The 23,956-nt window shown below is 40.4% G+C and overlaps 2 protein-coding genes across 7 annotated transcripts in view; both read left to right on the top strand.

Moving 5' to 3' along the window:
• The first annotated feature begins 244 nt into the window (after positions 1–244).
• Positions 245–10,203, top strand: cpb2 (carboxypeptidase B2 (plasma)). 2 transcript variants are annotated; one of them, XM_063010594.1, is made up of 11 exons: positions 245–352; positions 630–705; positions 1,219–1,343; positions 3,516–3,624; positions 3,721–3,822; positions 4,114–4,218; positions 4,697–4,807; positions 6,568–6,658; positions 6,853–7,055; positions 7,907–7,991; positions 9,807–10,203. In XM_063010594.1, exons 1-11 carry the CDS (start codon positions 285–287, stop codon positions 9,992–9,994), a joined length of 1,263 nt encoding a protein of 420 aa, XP_062866664.1. In that variant the 5' UTR covers positions 245–284; the 3' UTR covers positions 9,995–10,203. The 2 variants fall into 2 exon arrangements, with proteins under 2 accessions (XP_062866664.1, XP_062866663.1); XM_063010593.1 differs by lacking the exons at positions 245–352; positions 630–705; positions 1,219–1,343 and adding an exon at positions 2,628–2,642.
• Positions 10,204–10,776: 573 nt separating this feature from the next.
• Positions 10,777–23,956, top strand: part of zc3h13 (zinc finger CCCH-type containing 13) — a 54,112-nt gene continuing 40,932 nt past the window's right edge. For 4 of the 5 annotated variants that reach the window (XM_063010588.1, XM_063010592.1, XM_063010590.1 and 1 more), the window contains exons 1-2: positions 10,777–11,039; positions 14,999–15,145. In XM_063010588.1, coding sequence (XP_062866658.1) covers positions 15,008–15,145 — 138 coding nt within the window. In that variant the 5' untranslated portion in view covers positions 10,777–11,039; positions 14,999–15,007. Of the gene's footprint in view, positions 11,040–14,645; positions 14,683–14,998; positions 15,146–23,956 lie in introns of those variants that run through there. The other variant, XM_063010589.1, reaches the window with a different exon arrangement.

Below are 23,956 nucleotides of genomic sequence, written 5' to 3' on the forward strand. Positions count from 1 at the left end.
CTCTTTTGTGGTCAGACAACATGATTAGAATAGGTTAATTCTATATTTATGAATACAAACAAAATTAAAAACAACAAATGACCAATTTGTCATGACCAATAGTTTTAAACAGCTCTTATAGAAATCATGAACATTGTATTAATCCAAAATAGAATGTGTAAAAGCCAAATATTATCTGTGAAGTAGGACAGCAAAAGTTTAACTAGTAAAGTCAACAGTATCAAATCAATACTGTTCTCTCTCAGCTCTTTATTGCACAACAGTTTTAAGCCAGCGGAGAAAAGATGAAACATCTGGTTTTATTAGCTTTTTCAATATGCTTTTTGGAAATATATTTCTGCAAACCAGAACAGTAAGTGCTTGAATTTAATTTGTTTTAGTCCTATTGTTTATGTGTTACTGAAAAAAGGCTGTAGGCTGCATTTAATTCTGCTGAGAGTTTGTACAATTAATTATGTTTGATAGGCAACAAAAGGCAAACATATGACAGAGGAAATTAGATAATTCATAGACTATTGACCAAGAGTTGTATGTTTATTACTCTTCATCATTTCATTAAAAGCTGATAAAATGTATGTTCATTTGTGTTATCACGTGATGCATAAGCTTACCTTTTTTTTTTAAAACAGTGACAAAGTTCTGTCCATTATGGCTGCAACAGAGGAACATGTTCTCCTACTACAGGACATAGCCAGCCATAACGAGGCATGTAAACCCACAGCACTCACTTGAAGTATTTACATTTTAGACCTTAATTAACTTACTCATCCAATATTTGACATTTATATTTAGTTTAACTATTTTATTAATTTTCTTTTTATCAACCACTTTATCCTTGACAGGGTCACAGCAGGTCCAATTCCACTGGGTGCGAAGTTGGCCATTCCTTTCAAGCATAACCAATTATATCTGTGTATATGACTGGCCAGTCGATAGCACCACTTAGATTCTCAGGTGGCGCAGCAATCTTTTATGCTGTAGCCATCTACCGCTGAGATCCGGGTATGAATCTCAGCTGTGCTATCAGCCGGTCAGGCATACACAGACATGACTGGCTATGTCTAAAAGGAGGGGCAAAGCCCTGTGATGTGATCCAAAATGTTCTTGCCTTGCACCCAGTGTTTCCTGGTGGAACCGGGCCTGCAGCAACCCTGACCAGCATTAAGCACATGATGAAAATGAAAACTAATACGAATAACTGTTTTTGATCTTTATCAGACAGTGCTGTGGCAGCCAGCTGATTTCAGTCACATCACAACAAACTCACAGGTTCATTTGTACATCCATTCAGGCAGTGTGGAGCATATTACTGCTCTACTACGTACATATAGGCTCAGCTACAGGCAAGTCAGCCTTCCTAAAGTCACCTACACCTGATAAATTCTGAATTATTTCTATGCTAACAATGATTTGCTTTCTACAAGTTTTGAAGGTTGAATTTGTGCCATTTAATTAAAAGAGCATTTGTGAGGTCTTACCTTGCAATCATGTTCCAATTCAAAGGTGTTAAGTTGAGGGATCTGTTCATTCCACTATTGGAGTTTCTTCACACCTTATTCATCAAACCATTGTCTTTGTGACTGAAACAACTAAAATCTAAATATAGGAGTGGTGTCCACATATGGTTTTGGTATATACATAAACATATACATACATATACTGGTCATATAGTGTATACTATTTCAAGAAAATAAGAAAGATCAAAACATAAGAAAATAAGGATCAGCACCCCAGCCCACCCAATATAAAAATCCACCTGCCATAGATATTGGCAGAAGGAAGGTTACAGAAACATGCCAGTCTGCATAGCCATTTCTGCGGGCAGAGGGGGCATGGAGGCACAGATGATTGACATGTTGGTTTCGTTTAATGCCTTGTTATGCAATAATTTGCTCCGAGTGGAAGTCTTTTTATTTATCTCAATTTTTTCCTTACAGAGTTGCCCACTTCTCTGTTAGCAACCCGTCTTTCTTTAAAACCGTCTTTGGTCTTTTCTACAATTGTTCTACAATTGTGGCTAAAGAAAATAATGATAATAAATACGGTAAACTGTTGCATAAAACAGGTACTGGACTAAAAAAACTACTGGACTAGTTATCAGAAGGTCACTGGTTTAGGCCCCACCACCACTCAGTTGCAACTGTTGATTAACCCCTAATTGCTTGGAAAAGTTATTTTACATAAATGTGTCTCCTAAATGTAAAACCAATCTTTTGACAATTTTCACAATTTGACCAGTTGTCATAGAGTTAATTTTCTTGGAAATTTCTCTTTTTTAAATAAAAAACACTATCATTTTTAAGCTGACTTTATCCTTATTGGTTTAGAACAGGGGTGTCAAACTCACGGCCCGCGGGCCAGATCCGAGAGATTAAACGACTGTATGATTGTTGTGATGGTTCGAGTCGTTACAGAGACGCGCTTATAATTTAATGGGACTCCTGCGCCTTTAAATAAATGTTACTTACTGCGCCTTTAAACGGCAACCGGTGGCATCGTAGTCATGGCAACTAACTTTGACCTTCACTGAGAAGCCATGTGACTTTTACGGCAAAAGAACGCGGGGTAGCGTAGTCAGTAATGTAAACAATAATAAATAAATACAAATAATTATCTTGCAATATAATACCAAAGCATCGTCTGTAAGTAGTGGCGTTTATATTCTCAGTTGTTTGTAAATGTTTAGTGAGTATATCACAAAGTTTTAGTTACAAATTTACCGTATTTAAATACTATTGTTACTGTTAGTATAGCAATTAGTATCTTTACACAAAATGCTAACTCGTTAGCGCTATTTTACGCTTGGTTAAAGCTCATATTGTACCAGATGTAACACTTGACTACAGCTGTGTGCTTGTACTGTATTAAGTTCTTTATTGTTTTTATTGTTTGTATTTTTACTTCATTCTGGTGCACACAGTGTATCACACAGCTGGGAAGTAAATAAAACCGACTGTATTCTGAAGAGAGCTGTCTGTCTGTCTGTCGAGCTGAGAAAGGGGGATAAACTCTTAGTGAGGTCAGAATGATAGTCTTAAAATACACTGTAAAATCCTACATAAATGCTGATTTTGTGACCTGCAAAGTGACCGCATCCCACCAGTAGATGATGTTAAGAAATATTTACACATAATCCCAAAATGTACAAGAAGATAAGTAAGAAAATTAAGCAGAAGGAGGAAATGTAATGAAAGTAAAAACAAGTTTGTACTTCAGGAAGAAAAACGGTGCGTAATGACTCTTGTGTTATGAGGCCGTGTCTGTGGTAAAGGAGGACAGTATAAATGCAGAATTCAGCCTCCAAGAAAAACAACAGACTGCAATCACAGCAGGATACGTTACAATCGGCCCTTTGAGGGCCACAATAATGCTGATGTGCCCCTCGGTGAAAATGAGTTTGACACCCCTGGTTTAGAATGAGTAAATTAAAAGTTGTAATGTTATTTTTTTTATGTAAAAAGGTCAAACTGATTTTAGCTTCTGTATTAAATCATGGGCATGTTGTGTATGTACAGTGTGCTATTGGAGAACACACAGGAACTGATCCAGGAACAGACCAGAAATGACACAACAGATGCTCGAAGTGCTGGCATGTCCTATGAGAGATATCACTCTTTAGAAGATGTAAACATTTATTAAAATAAATAAAATAAAATGAATTAAGAAATAAACACTTTACCTCAGAAATAAACATCCAACACCATTCAATTCTTTATTTAGATCTATCACTGGATAAATAAAACAAGCCAAGAGTATCCAGACATGGTAAAAGTACTACTGATCGGCTCATCCTATGAGAAACGCCCACTTTATGTCCTTAAGGTAAGTACTGCAAGTAGTACCAAGTCATGGGTAGGACATTAGTGGACAAATGATGACTTTAAAAGAAAAAAATGCACTTTTAAAAGGGGCACCTTGGGCACAAGGGGCAAAATGCAACACATTCTTTAAGTGCCTAACATAAAATCTAACAAGCTTTCTAATCAACATCAAACACTTTTGACAATTTTAATTTAAACTCAAATGTAATTTTAATTTAATATTTAGTAAGAAATATCTTATTCTCAGATAACTCCATTGAATTGTTGTTACTTTGTGTTGTTTGTGTTGCAGTTGTCAGGAAAAAGGGGTCCGGTGGATAAAGCAATGTGGCTGGATTGTGGAATTCATGCTCGTGAATGGATCTCTCCTGCTTTCTGCCTTTGGTTTGTCAAATATGTAAGGAATAAATAATTCAGCATCCCTTATAAATTGCAGTTTACTAGCATCTATAATTCATTAGCACAAATGCTGGTTGGCCATAAATTAGCTCGCTGGCTAGGTAGAACCCAACGTTAACATAAATGTGATTATACAGTATTTAGATGCAGAGCACCTACTCACCCCTGTGGAACCGGATTTGCTAGAATCCTGACCAGGATAGTGATTAATGAAAATAAAATGAAATTAAAAATTTAAATGAACAAAACTTTTAAAACTACTTTAAAAATATTTCATTCTTTTTATTCTCAGAGCTATGAATTATTAGCAGTATCTTTGCAAGGGTTGGCCACTCTGATGCCACTGTATACCCTTTTTAAGATTTACGTGTTATTGTTGTTAGTAGTTGTCTGTATGACAATTACTAATGAACATAAAAATAAATTGTTTATCACAAGTCATTAGAATAATGTAAGACATTATTGTCTGCCCTCAGGCTCTTTCATTTTATCAGCATAATGTGGACATCACAACAATGCTGGACAAGATGGACATTTATATCTTACCCGTCATGAATCCAGATGGTTACAAGTACACATGGACAACAGTAAGATCTTCATGTTCTTATGTTCTGTCTTATAAAAAGGAGTGACAGAGGTACACATACAGTACAAAAAGCTACTTTACCAAAGGTTATAGTATGACTGCAGTTTACACCCTATGCAGTTAGACGCCCAGTTTGTGGCTTTTTAGGTGCAGTTCTATTTTAGCTTGAATATCAGCAAAAAGACATCGGCAAAAAGTTCTTTGTCACTTGTCCATCCCTGTTACAAAATCATTGTCAATTTACTGTTTTAATTGAATACAGGAAAAATGATTGCTTTCTTATTTGTTTTCTACTGTTTACACTTTTATTTCCAACCTCCGTGTCTTAATGTGTTTTCAGTAAAACTGTATACATCACAATATTAAAAATTTTAATTGTTATAAATATAAATTATTATTCCATGTTTATAGAGCCTAGAATAGATGTCACGAGGGGGCTACGGATGAGACAAAGGGGCGGACATACACGCAGAGATGATAGAACAAAACCAAGATTTATTATAAAAAGACAAGACAGAACAAAAAAGGTGAAACACAGCTAACTAGAGCTAGGAACTAGAGCTAGCTAACTAGAGCTAGCTAACTAGAGCTAGGAACTAGAGCTAGGAACTAGAGCTAGGAACTAGAGCTAGCTAACTAGAGCTAGGAACTAGAGCTAGGAACTAGAGCTAGGAACTAGAGCTAGGAACTAGAGCTAGCTAACTAGAGCTAGCTAACTAGAGCTAGGAACTAGAGCTAGCTAACTAGAGCTAGCTAACTAGAGCTAGGAACTAGAGCTAGGAACTAGAGCTAGGAACTAGAGCTAGCTAACTAGAGCTAGCTAACTAGAGCTAGGAACAAGAGCTAGGAACAAGAGCTAGGAACAAGAGCTAGGAACTAGAGCTAGGAACTAGAGCTAGGAACTAGAGCTAGGGAAAAAGCGCTAGGAACAAGCGCTAGGAACAAGCGCTAGGAACAAGCGCTAGGAACAAGCGCTAGGAACAAGCGCTAGGAACTAGAGCTAGGAACTAGAGCTAGGAACTAGAGCTAGCGAACAAGAGCTAGCGAACAAGCGCTAGGAACAAGCGCTAGCTAACTAGAGCTAGCTAACTAGAGCTAGCTAACTAGAGCTAGCTAACTAGAGCTAGCTAACAAGAGCTAGGAACAAGAGCTAGGAACAAGAGCTAGGAACAAGAGCTATACAGACCCCAAACAAAGCAAAACCAAGCTAAATAGTCCCCCCCCTACAGCTCCTCACTTAAATAATTTGCAGCTGGAGCTAATTAGTCCAGGGGAACCAATCATGAGCTGGGGCGTGGCAGAGGACAGCGTGTGCTCCCAGTGAGAGAGGGGTGTGGCACATAGGCACACTGGAGCAGACAAAGGCTCCAAGTGTGACAATAGAGTTGTTTCTTTGTTTAATAGTATTAGTATTAAAAGCTTTCAAATAACTGTTAGTTTATTTATCCAAACTGAGCTATTGGAGCCTCCTTTTGTGTATCTAAAACCTGTAACAGGCGCTCAGGTGGTGCAATGGTCTATTACTCAACCCACCACTGCAACCCAGGTTGGAATCTCAGCAGTGCTATTGGCTGCCTTGCACCAAATGATCCAAATGGAACCTGACTAACCACAGCCCTGTGGTTGATGAAAATGAAAAAATAAAAATCCACAATTAAATCTTTTGACATGTATGATTATTAAGCTGTATTATTTATAATCAGGGGACAGACAAATCTGCTTAGCAGCCATCAGCTTTACATGTTTGCTGGTGTTCTGCAGGACCGTATGTGGAGAAAGAACCGATCAGTTAGAAATTACACTGATTGTGTTGGAGCCGATCTGAACCGAAACTTTGATGCCAACTGGTGTAGTAAGTAACCAAATCTGAATCTTTAGAGCAAGGACAACTAGCTGTTTAGAAATATAAGAAATAATAATAACAGAAGAAGTATTTTTATTTCATTTTACAAAATTTTCCAACTTTTATGAAAATGCAGTTTGTACTTTTACTGTGTCTTCTTGCAAATACCTGACACTTCCCATATTTAATTTTTTATGGTAAAGCAAAGGGAGCCTCCAGCATTCCCTGTTCAGAGATTTACTGTGGTCAGTTTCCTGAGTCTGAGCCAGAGGTGGAAGCTGTGGCCAAGTTCCTCCGCTCAAATAAAGACACTGTCAAGCTTTACTTCTCTATCCACTCATACTCGCAGATGCTGCTCTTCCCCTACTCCTGCACATACGAGGAGGCCCCAAACCATGCTGAACTGGTAAGCACACTAATCCTGGATCAACTCTCACATCCATATTAGAATCTTACACATTACATAAGAATTAGAAAGCTAGTCCGAAGTGATATGGTAAATACAGTAAATGTGGTATGTAACTGAAAGTATTAAAAGTTTGTAGGTTTATTAATAGTAAATTGTTAAATGAAACATTAAGAAACTATTTCTGTATTAATTGTGTGGATTTAACAAACCATATTTCCAGAAAAGTCTGGACATCTTGTAGAGTGAAAGCAAGAAATTTGTGAAAGTAAAAACAAGAATTCGTGATTGGTTAAATGTCTTGATCCTTTATTTAACAAAAGTACAAACAATATTGCCAAAATTTTCAATGACCAACATAATTGTGTTTTGTAATTACACTTGTTTTTTTATTATTTGATGCATGCAACACACTTTCAGACACTTTTTAATCATTTGGAAACTAAGAATACTAATTGTTGCAGTTTTTCATGTGGAAGTTTTGCCCATTCTTGCTTTATACAAGACTGCTGATTAACAGTGCATGGTTGCTGTTGTCTAATTCTCCTCTTTATATTGTGCCATAAATTTGTATCATTTTTATCTATCTATGTATTAATTCTGTGATTAGATTAAATGTGTGTGTGTGTGTGTGTGTGTGTGTGTGTGTGTAAATATGACTGTAGAATGAGATTTCTTCAGATTTCTGCATTTAGACAATTCTATCATGAACTACTGAGCTAACAAAAGTGTGCGTTTACTTTATACCCACTCTGGAAATTTTTGAAATAGTGTAACTTAAAATATATAAACAATAGCAAGACTCAGATGGTGATGTGGATTTTTCAGTGTGTTTGTATGTTTTCTGACAGCTCGGACTTGTGCAGGAAGCAGCCTTGAAAATACGCAGATTTTACAAAAATCTATACCGCTTTGGTGCTGGAGCAAAGACAATATGTAAGCTTGTTACCTAAAGGCAAATAATTTTATTTGGCTTAAATTTCTATTACTAAAAATTAGAGATGCATGAGTACCGATACTAGTATCGGGTATTAGCCCGATACCGCGCTCATTAACTCGTACTCGTACTCGCAAACGAGGCTCCGATACTAAACATCCGATACCTTGTGCCTAGTGTACGTTGCTGCGTTAACGCAGGGATTTTCAACCTGTGGGGCGCGAGTGCCTGACCGGGAGGGGGTGGGGGGGCGTGACATTACGAGATTTTTTTACTTCTAAAACTAAAGCAATTCATTTTTCACCCACGGGAGACAGATTGAATTATTCTCACTGACCACGCTCACACGCACATTTAATGTTATTTAGTTCCGTTTGACAAAAAAAACCTTCAAAATAGAGCTAACAGTGAAGATAACCGGTTACAAAAGCAGCGACCGCTGTTATAGGACGTGTTTGTGTTCAATACTCTGTTCAGTGTCGATACAAGTGATTCAGGAGTCGATTCATTTTAAGCTTCTTTTCTCAGTCATCTCTCCGTGTTTACTGTTATAATGAATGATGCGGTTGTAAATAAACACCAACTACTACAGAACATTTTGTGTGACTCGCTTACATTATAAAGCTCAGGCTTAATTATACTGGTTATTACCACAGAGCGGGAGCCGACTCAGAGTCGTTTACGATTTACCGAGGTGAACCACGAATGTATGTGCTGATAGAATCGGCTCAGATGGGATCGGACTGTATTATCCTTTTAAAGTAAATATTTCAATCAGCAGAATCGCATCGCATGTATGATGTGCACAACGTTAATTACGTGCGTTTATTAATGAACGTTTACGTTAGCTTGTCAGAAGCTTTCTCAATGATGTCTGAGGTGTTTTTTTTTTTTTACAATTAGTGATGGCAACCCAAGCAACTGTTCCACTGCACTATTTTACACTAAAAACTACACTATTCCATAATGCTCCAGATTGCATCATTCTAAATAGGTATCGGTATCGGTATCGGCGAGTACTAAAATACATGTACTTGTACTCGTACTCGGTTGGGAAAAAATGGTATTGATGCATCCCTACTAAAAATAGTCTAAGGCCATTTTAAAGTGTTCATTAGACTACAGTACATTGTTTACTACTGACCTGCCTTTTATACGCTTGTTGATGAGGTGTATACTTTTTCCCCATTGCCGTTCTTACTGTCATTGCCAGCTTATGGCACCCTCCAATGTATGATGGTCAGGTCTAGCCCATGGCTTTTTCCAAGCCACCAAGCTTTAAAAAAAAAAAAAAAAAAACGCAAGGTCATTGGGCATATCTGTGTGCTTGAATATCACTAACAGGAATGCATGTTTTGGCCTTAGTAAGCATACTAGGTACAATTCAGTTTGGTCCCAAAAAGCGTTTTTCTGAGGACCTGGGTTCACACCTTCCGACACTGTCTTTTCCCCCTTTTTTGCATTGTTCCAATTCATGTATATAATTAGTGTTTTGAGTGCAGTGAGGCACATCACACCACAGGCTAATGCTAATTAAAAAAACAAAAGCACAATGCTGTAACACACCCTGGACACTAACATAGCCAATCATGTCAGTATTTAGACAGCCAACCACTGGGTATTCAAGCCCTGGATTCAAGTGGTACTGGGTTGGCGTAATTTACTGTTGTGCCACCTTAGCACCCAATAATTGAATAATGGCGTAAATAGTTTTGTTTGAAAGCTAACCATGTACTATAGGTGACTTTGTTCTATTTTGGGTAACTCTGTGTTATGTACAACATCAGTTTTACTGTGTCACTTTTTGTTTTTAGATCTAGCTCCTGGTGGGTCAGATGACTGGGCCTACAATCAGGGGATTGAATACTCATTTACTTTTGAGCTGCAGGACCGTGGCCGATATGGTTTTCTTCTTCCTACAACTATGATCTCTAGCGCCTGCAATGAAGGACTGTTAGCGGTTAAAGTCATAGCTCTGCGTGTTCTACAGAAACTTCAATAAGAATTACCAGAGATGACACAGTGATTTATAATATGTAATAGCCTGTATTGGCTGTTATGTTTTCTTAACACTCTGTAACACATTTGATTTAGATTATCAGCTTATTATAAAAACTTTTCAATCAATGCATTTATTAGAGAATAGTAATAAAACACAGCATGGTGTGGAAAAAAAAGATTTAGAATAAATGGTAAGTGACTCATTGGTGATTGGTAATGTTGGTGACTCATTATTAATAATTCTTAATCTAAACCAAACAACAACCAATCAACAGCAACTAAAACATTAACCAGATATATCATAAACAGCATTTATATGATGCATTTATATGAGACATGATTATGTTTTAGAGGGAAGTGCAACGACTGAATGGTGTTTCTACATTGCGGACAGTGATTTCAGTGGGACCCTGACCAGGAAAACATGAAAATCAAACGAAAATGTGAATGTAAACTAAAGCTCCTGGCGCGTGTCAATACGAGTTTACATGAGACTTTTGTGCTAAAAATCCCAATATGTCAGCAAGTTCTGACCTAAAAACCACCGTGCCAAATATCACAAATTCAACTTTTATATATTTGATATACATTTCAGGCTTCGATAATTTTTACAATTTATTTCGTCATTAATATGCACTTAAATATGTATTTCTATGTTTCTATTGCTTTATTACATAATTATTAAAATGTTTATATTTTTATTTACTTATGCATTCGTTCAAAAGTGCAACAAGATATACGATCCAACAATTTCCCACAATTCTCTCCTCTCGATTTTGTCTGTTTCTAAATGACTCGACAGTTTCTAAAGAAGAGCACTATGTGTAGGATATAAAACAATGACTTTACACACCCTACCTAGCGTACTTTGTGAAAGACAGACAGCGATTTGGCATGCAACCGTTGAGAGTCTCGCTGTGTAGCATCATGAAGGCGGCTTGGGAAGCGCCGTTTAACAAACTGCAAGATTATAATTATTTTTAAAGAGTGAAAACTCACCAGAAAAGTCGATGAATCTGGACGCAGTGCTTAAATAAACATTTGTGGTGAGTATTTTCTTTTTTGTGTTTTGAATGACTAGCATATAGGTCTATATAGGTCTATAGGGCCTGAATGCTAATGCAGCTAAGAGCTCTAGCTTCAATGGGTAGCCTTTCAGTAACAGGGTTATGCGTAAATGGAAGGTAAAAACCTATATATATATATATATATATATATATATATATATATATATATATATATATATATATAAATATTGCTTTCTTTATAGTGGTGTGATATTCTATTTATCCATTACGCTCGTGGTAGTTGAGCTATAACGCTAGGTAGTGTTAACGTTAATTCGTTCGCACTGGTTGTTTTATGGGCTTGCAGTGTCAAACCTCATGATAAATACTGTGTTAAAATAGTGCAGACATGAACGATATACAGGGGTTGGACAAAATAACTGAAACACCTGTCATTTTAGTGTGGGAGATTTCATGGCTAAATTGGATCAGTCTGGTGGCCAATCTTCATTAATTGCACATTGCACCAGTAAGAGCAGAGTGTGAAGGTTCAATTAGCAGGGTAAGAGCACAGTTTTGCTCAAAATATTGCAATGCACACAACATTATGGGTGACATACCAGAGTTCAAAAGAGGACAAATTGTTGGTGCACGTCTTGCTGGCGCATCTGTGACCAAGACAGCAAGTCTTTGTGATGTATCAAGAGCCACGGTATCCAGGGTAATGTCAGCATACCACCAAGAAGGACAAACCACATCCAACAGGATTAACTGTGGACGCAAGAGGAAGCTGTCTGAAAGGGCTGTTCAGGTGCTAACCCGGATTGTATCCAAAAAACATAAAACCACGGCTGCCCAAATCACGGCAGAATTAAATGTGCACCTCAACTCTCCTGTTTCCACCAGAACTGTCCGTCGGGAGCTCCACAGGGTCGATATACACGGCCGGGCTGCTATAGCCAAACCTTTGGTCACTCGTGCCAATGCCAAACGTCGGTTTCAATGGTGCAAGGAGCGCAAATCTTGGGCTGTGGACAATGTGAAACATGTATTGTTCTCTGATGAGTCCACCTTTACTGTTTTCCCCACATCCGGGAGAGTTACGGTGTGGAGAAGCCCCAAAGAAGCGTACCACCCAGACTGTTGCATGCCCAGAGTGAAGCATGGGGGTGGATCAGTGATGGTTTGGGCTGCCATATCATGGCATTCCCTTGGCCCAATACTTGTGCTAGATGGGCGCGTCACTGCCAAGGACTACCGAACCATTCTGGAGGACCATGTGCATCCAATGGCGGTGCCGTGTATCAGGATGACAATGCACCAATACACACAGCAAGACTGGTGAAAGATTGGTTTGATGAACATGAAAGTGAAGTTGAACATCTCCCATGGCCTGCACAGTCACCAGATCTAAATATTATTGAGCCACTTTGGGGTGTTTTGGAGAAGCGAGTCAGGAAACGTTTTCCTCCACCAGCATCACGTAGTGACCTGGCCATTATCCTGCAAGAAGAATGGCTTAAAATCCCTCTGACCACTGTGCAGGACTTGTATATGTCATTTCCAAGACGGATTGTCGCTGTATTGGCCGCAAAAGGAGGCCCTACACCATACTAATAAATTATTGTGGTCTAAAACCAGGTGTTTCAGTTATTTTGTCCAACCCCTGTACCTATGTCGTAATATCTAGTGCGGTGGTTAGCGGTTTAGGATCTAGTAAAAGTGTTAAGCAAATTTCAAATTTAAACATGCACTATATGTATGTAAATATGAATGTATGTAAAGTTTATAGTATTTGTTCCTGTCAGTGTATGATTTGAACATGCATCACTTGTATGTAAAGTTTACAGTAGTTGTTTATGCATGTTTAGATTTGGACATTCACTACATGATGGATGCATTCTCAGCTACAGTGGGGTCAAAAAGTATTTAGTCAGCCACTGATTGTGCAGGTTCTCCTACTTAGGAAGATGAGAGAGGTCTGTAATTTTCATCATAGGTACACTTCAACTATGAGAGACAAAATGAGAAAAAAAAAAATCCAGGAAATCACATTGTAGGATTTTTTAAATAATTTATTTGTAAATTATGGTGGAAAATAAGTATTTGGTCAATAACAAACAAGCAAGATTTCTGGCTCTCACAGACCTGTAACTTCTTCTTTAAGAAGCTCTTCTGTCCTCCACTCGTTACCTGTATTATTGGCACCTGTTTGACCTCGTTATCTGTATAAAAGACACCTGTCCACAGCCTCAAACAGTCAGACTCCAAACTCAACCATGGCCAAGACCAAAGAGCTGTCGAAGGACACCAGGAAGAAAATTGTAGACCTGCACCAGGCTGGGAAGAGTGAATCTACAATAGGCAAGCAGGTTGGTGTGAATAAATCAACTGTGGGAGCAATTGTAAGAAAATGGAAGACATACAAGACGATTGATAATCTCCTTTGGGGTCAAGATCTCATCCCGTGGGGTCAAAATGATCATGAGAACGGTGAGCAAAAATCCCAGAACTACACGGAGGGACCTGATGAATGACCTGCAGAGAGCTGGGACCAAAGTAACAAAGGCTACCATCAGTAACACACTACGCCGAGAGGGACTCAAATCCTGCAGTGCCAGGCGTGTCCCCCTGCTTAAGCCAGTACATGTCCAGGCCCGTCTGAAGTTTGCCAGAGAGCATATGGATGATCCAGAAGAGGATTGGGAGAATATCATGTGGTCAGATGAAACCAAAATGGAACTTTTTGGTAAATACTCAACTCGTCGTGTTTGGAGGAAGAAGAAGAACCCAAGAACACCATACCTACTGTGAAGCATGGGGGTGGAAACATCATGCTTTGGGGCTGTTTTTCTGCAAAGGGGACAGGACGACTGATCCGTGTTAAGGGAAGAATGAACGGGGCCATGTATCGTGAGATTTTAAGCCAAAACCTCCTTCCATCAGTGAGAGCATTGAAGATGGAACGTGGCTGGGTCTTCCAGCATGACAATGATCCCAAACACACTGCTCGGGCAACGAAGGAGTGGCTCCGTAAAAAGCATTTCAAAGTCCTGGAGTGGCCTAGCCAGTCTCCAGACCTCAACCCCATAGAAAATTTGTGGAGTCCGTGTTGCCCAGCGACAGCCCCAAAACATCACTGCTCTAGAGGAGATCTGCATAGAGGAATGGGCCAAAATACCAGCTACAGTGTGTGCAAACCTGGTGAAGACTTACAGGAAACGTTTGACCTCTGTCATTGCCAACAAAGGTTATGTTACAAAGTATTGAGTTGAACTTTTGTTATTGACCAAATACTTATTTTCCACCATAATTTACAAAAAAGTTCTTTAAAAATGCTACAATGTGATTTCCTGGATTTTTTTTTTTCATTTTGTCTCTCATAGTTGAAGTGTACCTATGATGAAAATTACAGACCTCTCTCATCTTTCTAAGTAGGAGAACCTGCACAATCAGTGGCTGACTAAATACTTTTTGGCCCCACTGTATATGGTGCATACATTAAAAATACATGCAGTGGGTCTTATTGACATGCATTTTAACATGCCACTTTGAATATAAACATGCGTTTTTACATGGCACTGTCATAGAATTAAGTCTTGTAAATTTGACTGGCCTTTACAGAAGCCCGGGCTTAATGTCATCCAACACCCTTAGGATGATCTAAAAAAATCACTATAAGGTAGGCCTTATCACCTAACATCAGTGCCTGACCTCACTAGTGCTCTTGTGGCTGAATAGTCTTTACTATTTTACAAAGATGTGTAGAAGAGTAGAGGCTGTTAAGAATGAACATCATTATTAATGTACATAGTGTCATTTCTTAAAAAAAAAATTTAGGGATTGCTTCTTAATTTGTAAATGGTAACTTGGTTCACTTGTATATTACAATCAAATGTGTTTAATTAACAGAGCAAAATGTGATCACAATTAAAATATGATGCATTATGCAACCTTAATAAGTCCCTATACTTATTAAGTAAGGGTTTTGTCTGCAGCCCTGCAGAATGTCCAAGATCAGGCGGAAGGTGACAGTGGAAAACTCAAAGACAATATCAGAGAGCAGCAGCAGTACAACCACTCCATCTCGCAGGCCCAGCGTCTTTGAGAGACTCGGACCCAGTACAGGTGGTAATGCCACAGAGGTAGGATAAAGTTATCATTAGGAAACATTTTCTTTTTTTTTTTAAACTTATGCAAGTGCTCACCCTTAATTTGTTTTGGGTGTGTTCACCATGCTGCCACTATGATCACTGTGTGTGCAGTTTATATTTTGATGAAAATGGCAGTGGACAAAATATTCCAGGACTACTTTGTCAACCAAGCTTTGGTTTAGTTGGAAGTGTGATTGGAATCATTGTCTTGCTAAAGTCCCTTTTTAATTAGGGTTCAACTTCACCACAGAAGGCAGAACATTCCTCTTCAAAAAGCAATGGTATTTCTGTGACTCCATCATGCCAGATAAACAGTCAATATTGCCCACATCATTACTAACCCAACTCCATGCTTGACTGTGGGGATAGTATTATGTGTTCATAAGCCTCACCTTTTTTAAGCCAGACAAATCACTGCTCCACATGTCCACATAGCATAGTTCCTGTTTTAATTCATTGCTCCAGAGAACTGTGTTTCAGAGCTGCTGCAGGCCTACACAAACTTCTTCTGGTGTATTCCGGTCGCCTTTTCCCGTGTTTCTTAGTCAAGAGTGGTGTGCATCTGGCTGCTTAAAGTTGCCACTGACACATTTATCCCAGTCTTTATCAGGTTATGCAGTGAGGCTTTTGCAGTAGAATGGGGTTATGTTTTGTATCTCCTGATTGCCAGGGCGGTACTCACGTAGTGGATAATCCCGTGCATGCGTGCTCCAGACTGATATAATTGTGTACCAAATTAGTCACATGTGACTCCTGCAGTGATGTCACTGACGATACATGTACCTGTGACCCACTGCAAACTTACTCTCTTCTCGTCTTGCCTTCAAGACCGACAGTACAGCCCGGCGACACGTTGTGTCAGAGCTACGAATTTTCTTCGTCCTCTACGGGCTATGATTATCACAGCGGGATCTGGCAACCAATTTCACCTGGAGCGTGCTCTGTGTGAGAATGAGCTAGAGAAGCTGTGTTTGTTACTGGATTTTTTCATTTCCCACCTGAAGATTACTCGGCGCGGAGCAAGCTTAGCTGGTAACCTTTGTCTGTGTGGAACTCGGGTAAGTGAGCACTGTATGTACAGCGGGAGTTAGCTCACTCTAACCTAAAGTTTCACTCGATTTTGAGTAGAGCACGCTGCTCGAAAAGTTATAACTCTGAGTGCTAACAGCGCGACTCTCCTCACCTAGAGTTTATACCTGGTGTTAAGTGAAGCCCACCACTTATTTGTTTATAGCGAGAGGATCACCCTTAATTGCATAGTTCTAGCAGCACAAGGATGGCGAAAATAGTCAATTCTCTCTCTCTTTTGCTTCTGGCCCTGCAGTCTTCCCTACAAGGCACTGATAGTAGTGGACCTGTGGATGAGCTCTTAAACACAGCCCTGCAGTCAGTCAGCTACTTGGCCCAGGGCTATGGGAGGCTGATGGAAACACTGATTCATGGGCGCCGCCAAGTGTGGTTGGCCCAATCCTCACTTTCTGAAGCCTGTAGAATAGCAGTCAGGTCACTACCCCTGGTGCCAGGGTACGTTTTTGGCCCTTCAGTCAAAGAAGCCCTTGAATGCCGCTCTGCCTTTTCAGAGGCCTCTACAACTAAAGCCTTTTGAGGTTTTCACCGCTTTCGTCACTCAGAAATATCAAACCGCCCCCCACCACGCGTATGTACAAGGGTGTTCCAGTTCAAAGTTCTACCCTTCGGGTTATCTCTGCCACCAAGAACATTTGCATGCAGGCTGCTCTGGCACCCCTCATGGAGCAAGGATTAAAAATCCTCCCTTATTTAGACCAGTGGTTCCCAAACTTTTTCTGTCACGCCCCCCGTTGGAAGATGAAAATCTGTCCAGCAGAGGCCCTCGACTCCATATGAATGTCAGATTGTAGGTTACAATTTCTCCACCAGATCAGCGCTGCTTTATGCGGACTGAGGCGTAGTCATGGTAACAAACCGCAAATTAATAAACAAACAGTGGCCACGTTTCATGTCAGTCTTGCTGATCTGTTTGAATGACGAACTATCCCAGCGTGTACTGAGCGATAGATGTATTGGACTCCCCGATCTAGACTCTCTGTCAGAATGAATCCTGACACACCTGAAAACACGGTTTGTTTATCGTCCACCGTAAAAAGAAATCCGACGTTAGAACATTGGTTCCGCGCTTAATTTCAGTCAGACGCGCTACACAAGCTATGCTTCTGCGCCCCCTAAAGGGGGCGCGCCCCCCAGTTTGGGAACCGCTGATTTAGACGATTGGCTTGTGTGTGCCCCCTCCACAGCACAGGCACTCGTGGACACACAGTGGCTGCTGAATTGGGAGAAGAGCATCCTCCTCCCAGTCCAGAAGATCCAATTTATTGGCATGGTGCTAGACTCCCTGTCTATGACGACCTTGCTTCCCAGGACCCATGCGTGAGCAATCCTGTCTCGTGTGTGCTGCCTGAAACTAAGCATGAGAGTGCCGTTCTTAAGGCTACTGCGTCTCCAGGGCCTCCTTCTGGCGGCTGCGCTTGTTACATTGGGGAAACTCCACAAGAGGCCTTTTCAGATATGGTTCACTTCTCTCAAACTGGATCCTGTACGCCACAGACGTGTGTTGGTCCATGTTTCAGAAGAGTGTCTGACAGCTCTCAAACCATTGCGCTCTCCGAAGTTCATCTTGTCAGTGGTGAACATGGGGCAAATACCCACACGCAGGGAGGTGGTGACGACAGATGCGTCGGCTTCTGGCTGGGGGGCCGTGTGGAGGCACAGGTGGGTTCAGGGCACTTGGTCAATGATAAAAGCTCGGGAACACATACATTTTCAAGAACTATGTGCCGTGAAACTTGCCTTGGAATTCCTTCTTCCAAGTTTGCAGGGCAGACATGTGTTTATAAGCACAGACAACCTGAGCACGGTTTATCACATAAACCATTATGGTGGCACCAGGTCCCGAATATGACAATGGAGCTGTGGACATGGGCATATCCAAAGTTCCTCTCTCTGCAGGCTGTTCATCTAGCATGGCGGCCAGTGGAACAGCGGACGCTGTCTCGAGGCGGCCTCTGAGCCACAGTCATTGGAGACTTCACCCGGAGGTGGTTCATCTAATATGAGAGAAGTTTGGCCAGGCGCGGGTGAATCTGTTCACTTCATCGGACACGACTCATTGTCCATTATGGTTCTCAGAACACAGGCAGAACAGCCCACTTGGTCAGGATGCTTTAGCCCATGACTGGCCGACGGAATTGGTTTGTGTTTCCACTAAAGATGGACAGATCAGCGTTTTTGAGGCCGATTCCAATCGCCGATCACCTGCTCGGGGGCGGGGCTATATGCCACGGCAGCGCAACATGCAATTTTTAGCGCAAGCAAGACATGAAACATGGTCTAACTGGTTTATTACCATTTTTAACGAACTAATTTGAAACAGCATAATATCTTTAACAAAATTAGCAGTAAATAAACAAAGTAAATCAAACAAATACAGCCAATAGTGCAATGATTATATTTATAACATTAATTTAAAACGAAAAAAGTAAATTAAATAAATGCAGTCAAAACTGCAGTCATTAAACACAGACTCTGGTTATTTTAAACAAAAAACTGCAACCATTCAGTGTAGATCTTGAATTGTTTTAAAACGAACTCGAATTGTTTTTAAACAGTAAATTAAACAGTCAATACTGCAATAATTAAACGTAGCCCTTAATTAAAACGAATAAAAAAAACAGTAAATCAAACAAATACTACGTAAATGCAGTCAAAATTGCAGTCATTAAACTCGGACCCTGGGTTATTTTAAAAACGAAAAGCAGCAACAATTAAATGTAGATGATAAATTAATTCTAAACGAAAAACAGCAAATGAAACAAATGTTGTCTGCATAGCGTCACTGAAATCACGCAGTTGTCAGAGGTCTTGAATGAATTATAGATTAAATATAACAGCAGCCCTGGATGAGTCTGTGTTATATACGGTAAACAACTGCCAGACTGACTGCTTCAGTTCTGGATGTGTTAAACTTTATAAAAAGTCCTTGTTGCTTTTGCAGTTTAGTTAGTGAAGCTTCAGGTGTGACGCTCTGCATCGTTCATGTTCTTGTATTTCTCCGTTTAGTACCGTAACAGCAATTTAAAGCCTAAATTGTGATCCTTAAACAGCTTTATGTCTGACTTAAACAAATACTTCAAAAGTTCATGTCTTGTTAAAAACTCGACCGTCAGTCACACTCAGTTCTGTTCCCTGACACATTACGGTGAAGCCTGATACACTCATCTCACACACACGTAATTCGAAACTTGCGGAAATTTAAAGACATAGCGGTCCTGTCAAAAACAATCCTGTTATAGGGCATGTATGATGTACATTTATTTACATCTGATTTTTAATTGCCACGGACCTCATGTGGGCCGGTTGGGGATGGGCCGTACGATGCCCAGGCCTGCTTTAGCCGCTCGCGATCGGCTCTCGGGATCGGCTAAATTTGAGAAATATCGGCCGATTGCATATTTTGATTAAAAATCGGCCGATACCGATACATAGCCGATCGATCCTTCCATCTCTAGTTTCCGCCGCTCCCTCTCCTGCCTGCACTGCTGGGCAGGGTTCAGGAGGACGGCCACAAGGTTTTTCTGGTGGCCCCATGATGGCCAAGACAACCATGGTTTCCCTGGCTACTGTCTTTACTTCTGAGTGTTCTGTGGAAGCTCCCCCTGAGAAAAGACCTCTCACACTTGCATCCACGACCAGAATTTCTCCAGCTTTGGCTATGGCCCTTAGGGCCGACAATGAACTCTCCTCATGTTTTCCTTGAGTGCAAAATGATGGCCACTATCATAAATGCTACTTGACTGCCACGTGGCGGTCATTTGTGAACTGGTACACGGAACGGTTGGTTGTTCCTCTGTCCTGTTCAGTGGAAACAGTACTTTCCTTTTTTACAAGCGTTGCTGGACTCTGGGAGATCCACTCTGAAGATCTACGTGGCTGCTCTTTTGAGCCAATTGACCTTGAATAAAGGTGCATCTCTGGGCTCACACAATCTTGTTGTGGCCTTCTTAAAAGGTGCAAGGAGGCTTAGACCCCACCTGGGACCTTTCCTTGGTGCTCGAATATATTTGTAGTTCTCAGTTTGAGTTTCTGGACCAGGTTAGACTCAAGTGGTTGTCCCTTAAATCAGTGTTTTTGCTTGCTGTTTTTACAGCGAAGCATGTCTACGAGTTGCATGCACTTTTGGTTAGCCCCGAGTGTCTCAGGTGGGGCCTAGATGGGGCATCTGTTACCTTGAGACCAAACTCAGCCTTTCTTCTGAAAGTTCTCAGGGCAGAATTTATCAACCAGTCCATCAGTCTGGTGGCGTATAGCGATCAGTCTGACCCCAGGCATCAGCTCTTGTGCCCTGTTAGAGCATTGAGACATTATGTATCGGCTACTGTGTCTGTGCGGAAGACAGATCAGCTCTTTGTTTGTTTCTCGAATGCTAAGTGTGGTCATTGTCTTTATAAGCAGCGAGTCTGTCGCTGGCTGGCAGAGGTCATTGGAATGGAGGAATTGGAGTTTCCACATCTTGGGCCGCTTTAAGAGGGGTCCCCATTGTGGAGGTTTGTGCGGCGGCTACTTGGTCTTCGCCATGTACGTTTTCACGCTTTTACAATGTGAATGTTGCAGCCTCATCTATCTTGGCACCGGCTGTCCTGTCCCTTACCACGAGTGGAAGTTGAAGCACTCCTCGTGATGGCGTGGGCATAAGTCATCCACTATGTGAGTACCGCCCTGGTGGTCAGGAGATACGAAACATAATGCTAGTTACGAATGTAACTGTGGTTATGTGAGTAGTGGATGACCGCCAGGGTTGCAGGTCACTTGGAGTAATCGAGACGTTCCTGGTTCCTGAGGAAGATTGCAGTGGGTCACAGGTACATGTATCGTCAGTGACATCACTGCAGGGGTCACATGTGACTAATTTGGTGTACAATTATCTCGGTCTGGAGCATGCACTACGTGAGTAGTGCCCTGGCGTGAGTACCGCCCTGGCGGTCATCCACTACTCACATAACCACAGTTACATTCGTAACTAGCGTTTTTCTTTTCAGTGTCTTGATGAGATTGTTAAAGCCTCATGATGAAAATTTGGGCTTCATTTCAGGCAGGTTTGCTGCTGCTCCATAGGTTTGGAACCTGCCGACAGTATCTCTAGTGGTGTTTCTAGGATTGTTTAAGGTCCTGGAAATGATCTTATACCCATTGCCCCTTTGGTGCAATTATATGATCTCCTCTCCCGGCTTTTGTAACAGCTCCTTAGTTTCACCATGATTGCAGCACAATTTAAACACTTGACTCTCTGTGCGGTGTTTATATAACACATCACAGCTGAAGTCAATTAAGGGTGGTTATTGAGTTCCCAATGGTTTAATCATGTTGTAATTCAAGTCAAGTCAACTTTATTTATATAGTGCTTTTTACAATAGACATTGTCTCAAAGCAACTTTACAAAATCCAGGACTAACAGATACAAAAACCCCTGTTGAGCAAGCCGAGGGCCCGTCACATCCGGCAGGAGCAGCATCATTGTGACGGCAGTCTCAATTTCAATCCTTAACCTCGGCGGGTAAACAGGTTTCTATCAGAATGCCCTCGGGGTGAAACGACAGAGAATGTAGTTAATAATGCACAATGCTAGTTGAGTAAAAGAGAGTTTTAGACTCCGGCAGCCCTAATTATTACAGCATAACTAAAAGGGAGAGCGAGCAGGTAACAAGGTCATGAAGGCTTTCATAGGACATCAGCGCCCACCTCCCCTACCCAAACCTGAGTGATCGGACAAGAGCGGCAGAACGACAGCAACCCAACATCCCTGATCACCACAAGTTTCTATGACCAAGAACCCCCAAGCTCTGCACCTTTGTCTTTACTAATCAAAAGCCTGAGAAAATAAAAATGTTTTCAGTCTAGACTTAAACATTGAGACTGTGTCCAAATCCCGAACAGAGGCAGGAAGATTATTCCAAAGTTGTGGAGCTTTGTAAGAAAATGCTTTTCCACCAGCTGTGGTCTTTTTAATTCTAGGAACTATAAGTAACCCTGCATCTTGTGAGCGAAGTGGGCGCGCTGGGTTGTAGTGATTAATAAGTTCACTCAGATACTGTGGAGCCAGACCATGTAGCGCTTTATAGGTTAGTAAAAGTATTTTGTAATCAATGCAGAATTTAACTGGCAGCCAGTGAAGAGATGATAGAACAGGACTGATATGATCAAATTTTTTAGTTCTAGTTAGCACTCGAGCTGCTGCATTTTGAACTAACTGAAGTTTGTGTATGGATCTACCATCTAGTTAGAAGAGCATTACAATAATCTAACCGAGAAGTTATAAACGCATGGATCAGTTTTTCGGCGTCATTAACAGATAGTATATTTCTTATTTTAGAAATATTACGCAAATGATAGAAAGCAACTCTAGTAATATTATTGACATGTGTATCAAAGGAGAGATCTGAATCTATTGTGACACCCAAGTTTTTTACATCTGAGCTGGCAGTAACAGAGAAAGTGTTTAGGTTTAGCACCAGGTTAGACAACTTGTCTCTGGCAGCTTTAGAGCCAACAAGTCAAACCTCTGTTTTATCTGAATTAAGTAAAAGAAAATTACATGACATCCAGTTTATTTATGTCGTTTACACAATCTTCTATCCTACTGATTGTGTCAGTATCATTTGGTTTGGCTGATCTATACAGCTGTGTGTCATCTGCATAGCAGTGAAAATTTATGCCATGTTTATGAATAATTTTGCCTAGTTGAAGCATATAGAGTGCAAATAATCGCGGTTCCAGTACCGACCCCTGTGGAACACCACACTTTACTTTTGTAGTTTCCGAGCATTTATTATTTACATAAACAAATTGAGAGCGGTCTGTCAAATATGATTTGAACCAAGAGAGTGCGAGTCCTTTAACACCTACTGTATTTTCTAACCTATCCAGTAAAATGTTATGATCGACCGTATCAAATGCTGCACTAAGATCTAATAGAACAAGAAATGAGACACATCCATTATCAGAAGACATTAACAACTCGTTAACTACTCTAATTAATGAGGTTTTGGTACTATGGTTTGGTTTAAATGCAGATTGAAATTTTTCATTTATCAATCGTCATTCAACATAAATTTTTATTCAAATAAGAACATAACTGTTTGGAAACTACTTTTTCTAATATCTTAGAGACAAAAGGAAGGTTTGAAATTGGCATTTAATTAGATAAAACATGTGGATCAAGATTAGATTTTTTAATCGGGGGTTTAATAACAGCACTTTTAAACAATGTACTAGGGGTGGGTTTATAAAATCGATTTTTCGATTCGAATCGATCTTTATTTGAACAATCCGATATCGATTCATATAAACACGAGATCAATCTTTTAAATACGCCCCTTTTTACGGTGTACACGGAAATCTGTTACCCCTTTAATTTCGCGTGACCAGCCACTGTTTTGTTGCGCAATGAGATCTGACCTGCACATCAGTTCAGCATGGCAGAAGCTCAAGTTATGCCTGGTTCACACTACACGATTTTTGCCCTAATTTTCGCTCGGCGACGGGTTGGCGCTAGGTTCGGTAGGAACTCTGTGTTCGCTCTGCGATCAAAACTCGTGGTTCAGGGGCGTAATATCGTTTGTATCAGAATACATCAGCACACGAGTTTTACAGTATTTCTGACCTGATTGTTCTCTACAAAACAAAATATTTATTAACCTCCAACTCGCTGCAGAACGATCCATGCTGCTCGTGTTGCCAAATCCACTCAGATTCCTTTATTTTTCTCCGTTT

Source organism: Trichomycterus rosablanca, chromosome 15 (assembly GCF_030014385.1).
Source record: "Trichomycterus rosablanca isolate fTriRos1 chromosome 15, fTriRos1.hap1, whole genome shotgun sequence".
In the NCBI taxonomy this organism is placed as follows: domain Eukaryota; kingdom Metazoa; phylum Chordata; class Actinopteri; order Siluriformes; family Trichomycteridae; genus Trichomycterus; species Trichomycterus rosablanca.

Excerpts from the sequence above, each read along its gene's own strand:
- cpb2 (XM_063010594.1), top strand. The coding sequence starts at position 285 with ATGAAACATCTGGTTTTATTAGCTTTTTCAATATGCTTTTTGGAAATA. Across the intron at positions 1,344-3,515 it reads ACATATAGGCTCAGCTACAG|TGTGCTATTGGAGAACACAC; the intron begins GCAAGTCAGCCT and ends GTGTATGTACAG. Across the intron at positions 6,659-6,852 it reads CTTTGATGCCAACTGGTGTA|CAAAGGGAGCCTCCAGCATT; the intron begins GTAAGTAACCAA and ends TTTATGGTAAAG.